The 16,340-nt window shown below is 34.3% G+C and overlaps 1 protein-coding gene across 1 annotated transcript; it reads left to right on the top strand.

Annotated features, from left to right (window-relative positions):
• Positions 1-1,375: 1,375 nt before the first annotated feature.
• On the top strand, positions 1,376-5,626 carry LOC111890542 (transcription factor LHW). The gene is made up of 10 exons (XM_023886651.3): positions 1,376-2,198; positions 2,664-2,750; positions 2,868-2,970; positions 3,115-3,156; positions 3,273-3,332; positions 3,423-4,256; positions 4,390-4,491; positions 4,592-4,720; positions 5,023-5,154; positions 5,261-5,626. The coding sequence occupies exons 1-10, from the start codon at positions 2,089-2,091 to the stop codon at positions 5,441-5,443; spliced, it is 1,782 nt and encodes a 593-aa protein (XP_023742419.1). The 5' UTR covers positions 1,376-2,088; the 3' UTR covers positions 5,444-5,626.
• The last annotated feature ends 10,714 nt before the right edge of the window (positions 5,627-16,340 follow it).

The raw sequence follows: 16,340 nt of genomic DNA, 5'->3' as shown, positions 1-16,340 counted from the left end.
GGTATTATAGTCATTTCACTATTAAGAGGGACTAAAAACACAACAAAACTAGCTCAGAAGGACCACGAAGCCAAAAAAATCGGGATTTGGACTAAAACCCCCAAAAAATGCACAAAGAGACCATTTTTGCAATTTTGTCTTCTTTATACATGTTTTATGAGGCTAAAAACTATTCAGTATTCACAATTGTTGAAATTTCTAACTTAGTATATTCATACATTTAATAAAATAAAATTTATACAAAAACAAAAAATAAAAATAAAAACGTAAAACAAAAAATATTGAATAAGCTAATTATGGTTACAATTAAGCTCTTTTGCACGGTGAGAACTTAGAGCATCCTTAATGAAACGAAACTTATTTTATGATTTATTAATATTTGTTTTAAATTATTTGTGATTTATTATCATTGAGGCTACGAGCTTATTTGATTTTTTATTAAGTACTTAATATATATTAAATGGTCAACATATTTTTATATTTAGTTTATTTAACATCGTCATCTTCTTTTTACCCATAAATTGTATTTTAGTTTTAAATATTTGTAATTTTTATACAAGTTAATTATTTCTATCAAATATTTAGTGACATTTCATTTATAAAATATAAACTTAAAACGACTACATAATATTTCTAATCTTTTTTTTATGTCATAAGCTTTTTCATATTTTACGTTTATAAAATAAATACCTGATTTATTTCTATTTTCTTTTAATTGTGGCATTCAACGTCCATAAAATATAATATATGTTTAAAAATGACTAATTAAATGGAGAAGATTTTAAAGACCAATATATATATATATATATATATATATATATATAATTTTAAATGATAGTATAGATTAGCCTTTGGATATGTTTTTACTCAGACACACGTTCACAGCATTATTAACATTACACAAGTGATCTTATGCATGATGGACACCAACGCTTGTTCAACATGAGTCATTCACATAATGTAGTTTAAAATTTTTCTAAAATTTATTTTTTAAGCTAAGAGGAGTGGGAGTGTTAGAAAGGCTCATTATGCTTGCTAATAGTGCAAGAACACCGCCCCCTAGCACTCGTTAGGGGGCTCGTTACCATTTTGGCGAGATGAGAGAGAGTGTGTGTGAGTGCAATTTGATTGGTCCATAGGCATTTGACCCAATTGCTAATGTATTGACCTAATTTATTCTTCATGAAATGCTAGGGGTATTACCATTCTCTCTAAAAGTTGATGTGTATAAAAAATATTAGTACTTAAAAAACTGATATGACAAAGTGTTAGGAACATTACCATTCCTCATAACCTAATGAAAAACAAAAAGTTCAAATATCACTAAAAATCAAAAATTATACCTTTTCTTCAAAATCCGAAAATTGAATAAAGCAATTAGAAAGACGCTACTATTCATTTTGAGTCAAGAAAGAATTCAAAATTGTCAATTTTCTTATAAATTTGAGTTTGTTTAAACATAAAAGTTTTACGTAGTAATTGAAACATTACATGTCTTTATCCCATCTTGAATTTATTATAAAATCCAACAACAAAATATTCACCTTTCCAAAAAAGAAAGGGAAATGGTTACCTCTATCAAAGGAAAAAAAAATAAAAAAAACTTTAAAAACACCAATTTTCTGTCTCATACTAGAGACAGCTTTATTAGGTATTGTGTGTTTTTTAGCTTTGAGCACAAAACAGCTTTTCCAGTAGACATTTGATGCCATTTGTTTATTATTTAATCATAAATAAATATAATCTTGAAACAGAAGAATCATCATCTTGTAGTACTGTTTCTGCCAGTGTAACAACAAGACATAACAAACCATTTGCTTCATTCATTTCTGGGAAAATAAAAACTCAGCTTTCCCTTTCTGAAATTATATATCATCATCTTTCATAAACCCAAATTTCTTGTTTCTTCAACTCTGCCATAACTTCTTTTTACGCATATTACTTTCCCAAAGCACTCGTTGTTGCAGGTGGGTTTCGTAGTCTCTTGAAGAACAACAAGAAGACGATCGAACACCCTTTTCTGTTTTCGCAAAAGAAGAAGAAGAAGAAGAAGCCAATTTAGTGTTGATTCTTGATTTTCTGGGTGAAATGGGTACCTTTCAGATGGATTCAATCGTTAAAAATGTGCTCAAGAATCTTTGTTGCAATTATGGATGGTGTTATGGCGCTTTTTGGAGCTATCAACAGCCAAATTCCTCGTATGACTCTTCATCTTCTTCACACATTTATAGTCATATATAGATACACAAGTATACATGTATATATACAGAACATGTACTCATTCAAGGTTATGAACTTATGATACTCATTCTCTTGCATACATTCAATCTATTCCAATCTCATGTTCATCTTGCGTATTCTTGATATGAGTTTCTTTTTTTTTTTTTTTGGATAATGAGTTTTTTTTTTTTCGATAATAAGTGTTTTTTTTGGGTATCAAGAAAATGACAAGATTATATTCTGATTGGAAGTGAGATCTTCGTAGCATTGTTATTTAATGCATTATTTCCATGCACCAAGAAGATACTCCCCATGTTTTGTGTTTACAAATTAAAGTTTATTAATTAATTGGCTTTAAGAAATATTAATTAATTTATCACATTTTACTTTCAATTTCATTTTGACTGATTCTTGAAACCTTGAAATTATCTTTTGCTTCATAGATTGCCGATTCTGCAAGATGCATACTTTGATGAAAAATTCGAAGGTGTGATCGATAATTCGCTTCTACAAGTACCAATTGGAGGAGGGTATGCTCATTTATCCCTAAATTTTGTATAAATTATAAAAATAATTAACTTTCTATAATCATGCTTAGTTTTCTAACGTTGATTATGATAAAATTTTCATTTCTTGATTTGTTAAAGGATAATTGGGCAAGTTGCTTACACTAACAAACACATGTGGATGACTTCAGAAGATCATTACAAACAACACAGTTTTTCGGGTTCGATCTGGGATATGTTTCTGGTATTTCATTATATCTTTTCTTTCATCTTTCATATTTATATAAAAAGTTGTCATCTTTCTTGAAAAAATCAAACATTTATGATTAAACTCCAAAATGGATCCTTTCTTAATGTTCTAAGTGACACCCTTTAACTAAATTTTCAGGATGAGTATGAATTTCGTCGTCAATTTTCTTCCGGCATGAAGGTACGAATTTCAGGTGGCTTATTAATGGTGGTGCCACCGTATGTCCACCACAGATGAAGTTGTACGTCTTGCATGGTTGTTTGTACGTTGGTCTCATTATTACTTTCGTTTTGCAGACAATTGTAGTCATCCCTGTGGAGCCACAAGGAGTTGTACGATTTGGGTCAAATCAGAAGGTTAATTAATCACTCGAAAAAACCAATTTTTTCTACTTTTTGTAACAAAAATCCTTAAATCTAATTCGTCTATACGTTTTGATGATTCAGATTCTGGAAAATATGGAATTCGTAAATCAAACAAAAAGAATCTTTCGAGAAATCGTAAACGGTGGAAGATCTGAATTTTATTCGTATTCTTCAAATCAATCCTTGATATCTTCCGAAGACCTGAATCTTGTTTTTGATTCACTCCCGGATTTTGGGATTCCCGATGAATTCTTTCGAACTGAAGAATTCAATGTTTCTCAGTGGTTTTCTCCACCGAAGAATGATTTATTCTCACCATCGATAGGATTCAACCCCTTCGATTCTGATGTAAAACGTGAATCTCCGACGATTTCTTGTATTGATGTTGATGTGATCGGAAACAATGGAGGGTTGGAAGCCATTTTAGCTCCGGTGAAAGGTGGCAATCGCTCGGGTTTCCATTCTTTCAGTTCAGAATCAGAATCAAAACCAAAACCAAAACCAGACCAACATGATCATGACATTACTTCCCTTGGTCGAAAAGAAAGGTTATTCTCGAAACTCGGGATTGAAGAGCTTTTGGAGGGTATTTCTGGTATTTCAAATGTCGTTTCAACATCTTGCATCGAGGGTGATCAGGTTTCAGTGAAACGAAGGAAGATAGGAAATTGTAAGTGGGAAGTGAGTTCTTTACAGAAAGAGGTGATTATGCCTAAATTAGAGACAAGTTTGCAAATGGTTGATGCTTATAGTGGGAGTGGTTCGAGTGTGGTTCTACAAGGTGAGAACCGGGTCGAACCGGTTAAACCCACTAAGAAAAAGGCTAAACCGGGGACTAGACCCCGACCCAAAGACCGCCAACAAATTTTGGACCGAATGGCGGAGTTGAGACAATTGATTCCTAGTGGTGAGAAGGTAAAATCTTCAATTCAATAGAATGGTAAAATGGTCATTTACTTGATTCATACAGTTCATTTAGGATTTGAAGATATAGTTATCATGTTAAGACTCGTTACTAATGTTTCTAATTGTGTTTCATGATTGACAGATGAGCATCGATTGTTTGTTGGATCGGACCATTAAACACATGATGTTCTTGGAAAGTGTAACGAAACAATCGGACAGAATAAAACAAGCCGAAGAACCGAAGGTGAGAATAAAAGTCATGGTCTTTAGTTTCATAGTATTTGTTTTGAACAATTACCATTAAAAAACCATAAATGTAACACAAATTTTGAATTCTTGACCAGCGTAATAGCATTGATTCCAATGATCCGAGCACCAATGGCGTGACATGGGCTTGCGAATTGGGAAATCAGACAATGGTTTGCCCGCTAATAGTTGAGGACCTTGGTGCCACCGGTCAGATGATTATAGAGGTAAATGAACTGTCATCTTTTTGCTCGTTTGTTTCGGAATATATAACAGGAATACATAACAGGTTAAACTGTGTTTGACATCTATTTGATTAAGACAGACGAAAACTATAATTATTTGTCCCACCACAAAAATGGAATAAGATGGTACATCATGTCTAGTCATGTTTCATCTTGTCTAGTCATGTTAGGTCATATTATATCATGTTTTATCTTGTCATGCTATTTCTTGTGTAATACAATGTCATATATTAGTAACTTATTATGCATGAATTTTGACGAGAACGAATGTACTTTTATTCTAGATGCTTTGTGAAGAACAAGGATTCTTTCTTGAGATAATGGACATAATTCGGCGTTTTGGCTTGATAATCTTGAAGGGAGTTATGGAAGCTCGTGGCGATAAAATTTATGCACGTTTCATAGTTGAACCCGAGGTAACATATTCAAGATTTCACTTTAAAAAATGAAAAATCATGATTAAAGAAAACATAAACGGAAAGATAAGTCTATTCTTGTTTAATTTCTAATCTTTTTTTACAGGTTAACAAGAATGTAACAAGACATGAGATATTTTTAGGGCTTGTTCAGTTTCTACAAACGATGGATCCTAATGAGGATAAAACATGCATGAAAGCTGGGAATTCTTTACTCGATGATTTCCATCAATTTGAAATACAAAATCTTATGAATTTGGTAGATATGCAGCATTGTGTAAACTTGTAACCAAGGTTGTAAGAATGCTTTGAGTGTTCATGTAGCACCATGTTGTAATTATGGTGATTTGTGTTCGGGAAATAAGAACCGAAAGAAATGTTGGTAAGCCGGTATGACACTTGGGCCAATATATTATTGTGGGAGGATAGATAGATACGATTGATAAAAAGTTTGAACTTTTATTTTACTTGACATTGGGAGATCTTCACATAATTTACTATTTTTTTTTTCCATTCACTACATAGTTGCCAATATTCAATAAATTTCCATAATTACAAACGTATTTTTATTAATAAGCGTACTTTATTTATTCAATACACCACCACCAACTTTTACGATGACCACCTCACATTAGAGTTAGACCATGTACCTTTTTCATGAATACTATCTCAATCGGCAACCCCTCCATATTTGAATCGGTAATATGATTTTGAACCATTAAGGCAGCGTTTGGTAGGTGGAACTGGACAGAACAGAAAAGAATAAGATCATTTGAAGTAGTGTTAGAGATGAGACTAGAACTTAGTGGAACAAAGACTAAGTCAAATGGGACTAAACCTTCATATTTTAGTCCCATCCAAAAGCATAGAACAAAGTGGGACAAGAACATTAAGAATAAAATACCACGCCATCACTCTTGTTTACGTCTCCCCTATGCAACTTAATACCATCCGAAACCTCATATATGGTAATATCATCCTCAACTCCTCCACTGTAATAATTAAAAAAAAAAATTAAAGATCATTATTCACTCATGCCATGCGATAATTAAAAACAAAAAAAATAAAATAAAAGACCCTCTTCCACTGATGCATGAAAACAATAATCTAAAGTCCTTCCAAGTTATTCTTTAATTCTTAAGGATGATTTGGTAATTTGACCATGGTTTGTCTAGTTCTAATTACACCAAACGCTATATAAAAGTTCACTACAGTTCAGTCCAATTCAATCATATTCAGTCTCGTCCAGTCTAGTTCCATCTCGTTCATGTACCAAAGTACTTGCTTTGGACCGAGTCAAATATAACCTTTTATTAGACTCAGTAAGAGATATATCAAACATCCCTTAAACATGGTATTGCATTTAGTTACAATTTGAGTTTAGATTTAGGAAATGTTTTGGAATGTACAATATTTCGATACATTTAAGATTTATGTTGCACATTGTAATTTATTTGGTAAATATGTGTATGAAACAAATACTTCTTTTTTAGTGTAGTGTATATGCCTTCTTAGAACGGTTGCTATGATATTTGAAATGACAAATAAACATCAAATTCAATCGCATAAACATTACATATCAAATTCAATAGCATAAACATTACATTCAGTTGGGCAAACTCATTTTCAACTGAAATAGCCATATCTGGTGGTATAGATATCTACTTATTAACCTAGATATGCAAACTTCAAAATAAGAACACCTAATGTATGTCTAAAATATAGTACATTATGACTATCTTGAATATACGAAATCAATCCATAATGTATATTATCTTTGTCATGTCATATTCCATAATGTTTTTACATCACATGTTACTAACTACATTATCACGCCTGAACAAACATTAATAGTTTGGAATATTTTGTTGTAGACAAACATAGATGTCATTTTGCAATGTCAGAAAATGTTGGTCATTTTTGTAAGCATCTTTTTCAAATTGGTTAATTTTGTTAATATACCTCAATTTATTTATTTATTTATTTTCTTTTTGTAAATAGCTTGCAAATAAATGATGTTTAGGTTAATATGTATATAATATTTAATTATTTATAGAAAACTACAAATTCAGTCATCGTGGTTTGTGATTTTTAGGGTTTTGGTTTCTAAGGTTCCAAATTGCAAATTTGACCATTATGACAACTTTCATTGTGGTTTAAGTCTATAGACATACTAAAATGACAAACTTGTCCTTATTTAATTTCCTTTTAATTTTCCTATGGAAATAACTAAAAACAAAATGGGTCTCTCTCTCTCTCTCTCTCTTTCCATGTGCATTGTATTCACAAAATAAAAGATAGAGCAGAACAAAGAAAGAAAGAAAGATAAATAGAGGAAATATAAGGTAATTAATTCTCTTATTCATTATCTCCAAAAAAAGTCAAGAGCAAACATAACAAAACTAAATGCATTAGGTACAACTCCAATGTTCTACATTTTATCATCAAGCTTTTGATTGTGGTTGAATTCTAATCTAACTGTTGATCCTTGCACTTGATCACACACCTTAATGGCTTTATGTTCTAACCCTTCGTTATGCGAACCTTGTTTCATCGCTACAATTCTTTACATCACTACAATTTCCTTTGTAACGTCATGTTCCGAATCGTTTCCTGTTGTGGGATGGTGACCAAAGATCGGGTATCATCAAGATTAGGACCTTTAAGGAAAATAGATTTGGACCCATTTGGGTATGGTTAGTGTAATTTAGATGATCCAGGTGCTCGAATTGTGTTTTGGAGCCAAGGGATATTTCAGTAAAGCGTAAGTTCGGGCTTTTATGGAAATTGGATTTTAGTTCAGGGAGTTTTAAGGCAAATATGAGCCGATAGAAGCGTAGAGCTTCTCAACACCTCTTCGTGGATATAAGGATCGTTGGAAACGGACTTATAACGAAGAAGTTATGGCCTTCAGAAGATTATATGGTTTAAGGATGACCCTAGTACGTAGGGCGTACTAGTGCTAAGTCCAGTACGTGCGGCGTACACTGGCATACGTTGGGCGTACTAATCAGATGGATCGCGTTACTCTAGAGGAGTACACTAAGTGTAATGGGAGTACATTGGACGTACTCCATATTCATGCAAACCCTATTTTAGGGTCTTGGAACCCATTTAAGCTCCTATCTCATCACCTAACCCTAATATCATCAGCCTCCATCCCCTCTTGTCCATAAATCGAACCTTAAGTGAGTTCTTGAGAGTTTTGAGCCCTAAAGTGTGAGTGTTGGTGCTTTGTGAAGGAGAAGAAGAAGTGAAACATTTGGAGTTGTGCTTGGAGCTTGAGGATTTGGGATTAGTTCATCATTTTCCATCCTTGTGAGGCAAAAAGTTTCCATCTTGATAATCCATGATGTTAGATCTAGTTTTGGTGCCATTTTGTGCTTTTTGAGTCCTTGGGATGAATGTTAAGCCTCTTGATTCACTCCAGAAGTGAGTAATGGTAGATATAGGGTTCTTTTGGTCCCTTGGTCCATAAAATGAAAGCTTTGAGGTGTTTATGGACTCATGCATGTGTTAAGACCCTTTGTTAAGTTCTTTTGAGCTATAGAACCCCATTAAGCCATACATGAGTGTAAAGTTGCCAACTTTACGTGATTAGTGGTCTTGTAGAAGCAGATATGGGAGTTTAACATCTATCTTAACCGATTAAGTGCTTAACGGAGTGAAAAATAGAGCATGAGGAGTATATGGGGCGTATATAATTGTACGCCTAGTGTAATTGAGTTTGTGCTTAACGAACTTGTTGTTGGATTAGGTGTCTAAGCTCATAACTATAATTGGTATTTACTTGACTCGAGAGTAGCATGGTCCATTTCGGGTTGCCCATAACTATAATCATATTATTTAATTGGTATTGATCAAGAATTAATTTGGAATTAGTTTAGTGATCAAAAGAGACTAATTAAATTTGTAGGGACTGATTATGTAAATCAGTGATATTTATAGTTTGGGCTAATGATCCATGTTGATTAGGATTGGACTAAATCTTTGTGAGAGTCCATGAAGAGTTAGTCCATAAGGCTAATGAGTTAATGGATTAAAAGCCCAAGTGAATTAAGGTTTACAAGTTTAAACCCTAAAGATTCCAAACTATAAATAGGGTCCCTAAGCTTGCAAAATTGGCCACTCGTACTCCAAGGTTATTGCCTAGCCGATTTTGAGCTCCACAACTTCTCTATCATTATCCTCCACTTGTTCATGGTGTTTGTGACTTGTTTGAGGCATCACACTTGGGGCGCTAAGCTCTTGAAAGGCTAAGTTCTACAAGCTACAACAAAGAGGTAATCTTCTAACTAGTTTTTATGTTTTAAATATCAATGTTGTATGCTAGTTAGGCTTCATGCTTTGAAAATGAATATTGCATGTATAATTAGAGAAAACTTAGATCCCAAGCTTTAGGGTTGTATGTGCACCATAGGAGTGTTATAGTACTTAAAACCCAACACTTGTACTATATGCTTTGAGGCCGTGTATGTGGGGCATACATCTCGAGTACGGAAGGCGCACTCCCCAGTTCAACATTATTGGGCCTTCTGAGTTTAGGCCTTATTGGGTCATTGGGTTCCTGTTTGTAGGCCATGGTTAGGCTGGGGACATTCTTGGTATCGGTCCCATGAGAATTTTTAGGCACAATTAGGAAGTTGGGCCATTTTGGGCTAGGGTTGCCATCTTGGGCTTTTTGTGCTTTGGGCTAGACTTTGGTTTTGGGCCAAGTAAGAAAAGGGTAAAATGGTCTTTTACCCTTTAGTAAGTTGGTTTATGGAGTGGGCCTCGGATGTTGGGCTATCGAGTTAATTAATGATTAAGTTTTTATTTATTGTAGTTGGCGCAAGGTTATCCGGTTCAGCGGTCTGAGCAGTGATTTGATTGTTAGTGAATTGAGGCGAGTCTCCTCCCTATATCCATAAGTCGAAGGCACCAATGTCGACCCATTATTCGGTTATGTAGAATGCTAACTGTTGTGTGATATATATATATATATATATATATATATATATATATATATATATATATATATATATTTGTGTTTGTACGATCAGGTTGAAATATACCCCAGGGCGGAACCCAATATGGCATGTCGGGTTGAAATATACCCAAGGGCAGGCCCATCATGGCATGTTCGGGTTGAAATATACCCCATGACGGGGCCCACAGCCGTACAATCGGGTTGAAATATACCCCAAGGCGGGGGCCATACTTGCTTATTAGGTTGGAATATACCCGAGGGCTAGACCCAGTTGTATGTGTGGTATGTGGTATTTTGGGGAACTCACTAAGCTTTGTGCTTATGATTTTCAGTTTGTGTTTCAGGTACTTCTATTTTCAAAGGGAAGAGCTCGGGATAATTGTAGAGCAAACACCACTCGATTCTACATTTTATGAATCACTCTGATTATTATGATATATTGATAAAATTTGATTACCTTGGTTTTATGACAATGATATGGTTTACTGTTTTATAAACTTAAAAATGAAAATTTTTCAGGTATTATTGTGGGACGTTACATCCTTTATCTTCCTAGTAACCCATATGGTTTGGTTAATTGCCAAAATATAGGAGAATTTATGTAACATCCCAAAAACCATAGGAAATTTTTTCATTTTAAAAAGACATTTTTATTTAAAACAAAAAGTCATCCAATTCGTTGTTCCAAACATAACACCACTACATTTTATGGCTTTGGTTACTCGACATCGGAAACGAATAGTCACTCATACAATATTTTAAGTAGTTGAAGGTCTTCATCGTGTGACTATTCGAAACCGTATTGCCACACATTCTAATAATTAAGTAGTTGAAGTGAACTAAAAGATTTTGGCAGAACATTCAACCACTTATTAATTGGGAGGCGTGACTATAGAAAATTGAGTTACACGCATTAGTTACTCTATACATAAAAAAGTGACAAATATATTGGAGTAAAAAAAAAGTGACAAAAAAGTGTCCAAATGTCATAAGTCGTCACATGAAGTAAATGTTTATGTCGCTAACTCATAAAATAGAGTTATCTCACATGATTTCAATGTAGCAAAAATTCAGCATATATGGTCTCATAACTATATGTGTGAGTGAAGTTGAACACGTGTTATAGCTTGCCTACCGTTTATGTGCAGTCACTTGTTATTTCATGGTGGTTGTATGCATTTCGAATAGCCACACCATATCACAAATGTGTATCCAATGATTTTTATTAGTCACATTGCGAAATATTCATGTAGTTATTATTTAGAGCAAAAATGATGAAAAAGTGTTAATCATTAAGTTTGATATTAGTCACATTGAGTGTTATTATTTGTAAATCAAGAGACAATATATTTGTAATTTTTTATGTGAATAGTCATATGTTATTTCAAAGTGATTGTATTGATTTCAAATAGTCATACCATATCACAAATGTGTATCCAAATGATTTTTATTAGTCATGTCACGAAATATTTATGTGGCTATTATTTAGAGCAAAAATGGGCAAAAAGGTTAATCATTAAGTTTGATATTAGTCACATTGAGTGTATTGTTTGTAAATCATGCGACAATATATTTGTAATTGTTTACGCTTATAAATCATAAAGTCTAGTTTGTCACACATGATGTAAGTATCAACAAAATCCACAGATGTTGTGTACAGTTACGCCTTTGCTTTCCCCTGATCCTCTAAAGAGTACCCAAAACATTTAAATCCACAACTGTAAGCTAAAGTTTAGTGAACTACCCAAAATACCCACACAACAATACACATACAAAGCAGTGTTTTAAAGGCGCGCCATGGCGTGAGGCGTGGCTTCGCCGTTACGAAAAGCTTTATAACGTTGTTGTTAGGCGTGACGCGTGGCAAGGCGTGATATGGCGCGCCATGGCGCGTTTTTTCGTTTGAGACACAGTTTTTTGCTCTTTGTTATGTCTTTTCAAATCGGAGATACAAGTATTGTGGTTTTTGCTAACTTTTTGTTATTAGTTATTGATCTAACACTTCTAAAAAGTAGTTATATTTAATATAAATTTATATTTATGTGGTAATATAATTTTAAATTAATACAAAATCTCCACCTTACATCACGCCTTGAAAAACGCTGTCACACCCCGAAACCGATGGCGGAAACGTTCCAGGGCGGAGGACGTCATGAATATCGCAACCAATGTACATAGTAAACATAGTAAACACAAAGCAATACATTACATATAGTTATTATATTTGTTTGAAATCAAAATGTTACAAGTGTCATACTTATATATCATATGAACAAAAGTACAGACGTGTCTTCTACGCATTCCGTCTTCGCCAAAAGGGTCGCTGGGTACCTGTCTAATATGGACCTGAGAATACAAGCAGTTTGAAAATCAGCATAAAGCTGGTGAGTTCATAAGTGGTTTGTTTTGTAAAGATGAACAAGATTTCCTTTCTGCTTTCTAAAAAAGTGGTTATCCAAGAAAATCCCATATTTTCTTAAAAGTAATGTTTAGTTATCTGTTTTGTTACACAATTTTGGTTATGAACAACTGTTATCCTAGGAAAATCCCATATTTTCCTAAAAGTAAAGTTTAGTTACCCGCTTGTTACCTAGTTTGATTAAGAACAGTTTGTTATCTGATTTTTACACACTCTGATTAAGAACAAGTTCAGTTATCCTAGGAAAAACCCTTATTTTCCTAAAATGTTTGTGAGGTGTTATCGAATCGGAAAGTAGCGTACAAGTATCTACCATACTTAAAGTGTGTGTGTGAAGTTTCCTGAAAGTTTTGTTACCTTTAAATGTACATTAGTTTTAACACGTATATAAAACTAATAAATAAGTATAAAGCTTTCATAATCTTGATTGCGAGTCCTTAACCATACTTCAGACTAGATATGACTCGGAACGGGGCCAATATCTTTTTATGACTTTTGTCACCCTTGAACCTTTCGGTTCGGTTGTAGCTAGCAGCCAGGTGCGGTATAGTCAGTCCCGTATAGATCTATACACTCAAGTCACACTCTCCCTTCCAAAGATTATGGTTACAAGGATAGTCCTCCACTCTCGTGTCTAGGGGAAGTGTTACAAAGGACGTGTCTCCAATCTTAATATTACTCTTTACTCTCGTATCTAGGGGGAGTACTATCTAAGACTGACTAAGTTCTAATGATACCTGTCCTTCCCACTTGTATCTAGGGGGTGTTTTATTAAGGACAATACAAAAGTTCTATGATTTCAAATAGTAAATGTGTGAACAATCAATTGCGAAGTATAAAGTATAACACTATATAATACGAATTGAAATCGGTTTGAAAAAAAACAACTCTGCAAGTCAAACAGTTTGTTAATATGTTTTCAATTCTTAAAAGTGTATGGATTATGAAACCATTCAAATGAAATAATGAATTTAAGTACAAGATATTCTTGTACTTTTGCTTGTATCCCCCCCCCCCCTGAAAACATTGAAAAAGGGTAGGGGTATGAACTCACCAGGCAAGAAAACATGACGGATTGGATGCTAAGTGTCGGTTCGGGGCTTGATAACGCGTGAGGTTCCTATGTAATATGAAATGATATAAAAGGTATCTAATTAGACTTTGAATCACTAATTAGATATGATTATACACTCCAAGACACGAAAACACTTCAAATCAAGTGTTTGGAGTGACCCGGGTGACATCTACGGACATATGGGACTTTGGATAATGTTTTTACTCTTCCATAGTAAACTCCTCATGGAGTTTTCGGCCCCTAGACCAACTCCACATGATTTCACGGCCATGAACTCATGGATGAGGGTTTTATGATGCTAAATGGACAAATAACACTTGGGGAAGGTTGCTATGATTTATTCTAAGGCATAGGAATGAGTTAAACCACCAAAGGAACCATCAAAGGGAGTTTACGACCCTAAACTAGGAGTTTATGGCTGTAAGCTCCTATAACTTTCTTATATTAATGATTTGGTGGCCTTAGATCAATCATACATGATTCAAACAATTTTTACAAGCCTTAGGATGAATTTAGGGCATCATTTGACTAGTGTATATGAGTTTATGGCCCAGGAACCCATTCTTGGGGGGGGTTTATGGCCGTAAGCTCCTAAAGGGAGGTTTTTCATCATGTTTATGGCCCCTGAATCGATTGTGGTTGGTTCTAGAATTTAATCCAAGGCTATTGGTATGTTTAAATGGCATTTAAACACTTGAAATTGAGTTTACTACCCATGATAATGAGTTTACGGCCGAAGCATGTTATTGGGCAATAAACTCATGTTTACTACCCAAAAATTAAGTTCAAGGTGTCCTAAGTCAAATCCATTAAGTCCTTAAGTCGAATCCAAGCTCCATAAGTGATTTGGGAGGGTTTTTAGGCTCTAAAACCCAACTTATATGTGTTCACGGCCCAAGAGCATTCCAGGGCCATAAACACATGTTTATGGTCTTAAATCATATATTGAACACGGATTTGGAAGCAAGAAAGGTTGTACAACAAGTTAGGAAGGTTACCTTGATGATATAGAGCTTTAATTTGATGATTTTGGACCTAAAGCTTGGATTTGAGGAGAGAGGTTAGAGAGAGAGTAGCGAGAGAGTGCAAAAGCTTCAAAATGAAGTCCTTTGGGCTTTAAATATGTTCTAAGTTTGGGACACGGTGGAATACTACCCGATGTCGATGTTATACGATGCTTTTGGTCGTACCCGATAAAGTTGTCGTAACCCGGCGGGAACGATTCTAAAAATTTTCAAATAAATAATTTGGGCCGCTTTCATGAGTTCCTAAGGGTTTTGGACACTCATGAAATTATAATAAACATATAAATTTAAATAACTTAGCCCAAAAACGAAATCGGAACGAATTGCTAAAGACGGTTTTACGGACGGAACGGGTTACGACAACGAAACAAACTTTGGGTTGTCACATTATCCCCCCGTTAGAGGGAATTTCGTCCCGAAATTCAAACTTTAGATACGACTCATGGATTTGGAAAAGATACGGATACTTCTGATTCATCGAATTGTCAAGCCCTCAAGTGAACTCGGGTCCTTGCGTGACATTCCAGGGAACCCTCCACATGATTTCACAGACCACTACATCATATCAACATCCTATACACAAAGGATACATATATATATATATATATATATATATATATATATATATATATATATATATATATATATATATATATTGCAGTACAAAGTATAATGAAAAAACTCACCTCGCATGCTAGCAGATAATCAACACAACTCACACGAAACGCATACTAGTATTACGAGCCACCTATACAACAATCAAAGGCACATCCTCAATCTATAGCCTAAAATCCCTCTTATTCAAAAGTCAACAGTTAGATTCCACCTTAGTTGACCACCACATCGTGGCCAAGCATATGCCACATCGTGGTAGCCTTACGACAAAATAGTCACAAGACTACTTACCACCACGTCATGGTGATCAAACCACCACGTCGTGAAACATGTTTCGATCAGCTTAACGGATTAAGCTTTTAATCCCTTGATCCACCCATCCATACTTTCCAGGATGCTTTCTCACATCCAGGTGCATCATAACAATCGTTGCTTTTATAGAGATGCATGTCTATGACATCCCCATTTTCACGACCAATTTAAAACTTATTTAAATCCAGAGTATTCATTAATTTGCGGAATTTGTTCCCAAAACATAATAATTGAATATTTCCAAAGATTTTTTTTTCATTATATAAAAACCTTGGGATTTCATCGTCAATACAAATACATAATCATAAAATTGTTTTAATAGGTCTTACAACAATTTATTATATTATGGCCTAACAACTCCTCAAATCACTCATCATCCCTGTGCCTTTGTACCGCTACCTGTGATGCAAAGTAACTGAGTGGGTCAGGCTTGGGGGCTAGTGAGCATATAGGGTTTTCAACCCATCGTAATTAAGTGCTTTAATTATATAATTCACATCAAATAATTCACCTAATTACCTATTTATGTTATTCTCATATACTGGTCCTAAAATATTGATCTCATGGGACCTATCATAAGGATCATCATCAACAATGAGTAGACAATATTGTTTGGGGAGTCCCTTTAGCAATATATGTCAATAAGGCGGTCATGGGGGATAGAGTACATCAAATGGCATATATTAGTTCATTAACACCTACATGTTGTGAGCCTACCAACGTTTCCACTGGACTGTCTAGAATAGTCTGTGGTCATCATCTATACTTTGT

Source organism: Lactuca sativa, chromosome 6, assembly GCF_002870075.4.
Source record: "Lactuca sativa cultivar Salinas chromosome 6, Lsat_Salinas_v11, whole genome shotgun sequence".
In the NCBI taxonomy this organism is placed as follows: domain Eukaryota; kingdom Viridiplantae; phylum Streptophyta; class Magnoliopsida; order Asterales; family Asteraceae; genus Lactuca; species Lactuca sativa.
This window is presented reverse-complemented; position numbering and strand designations above follow the sequence as displayed.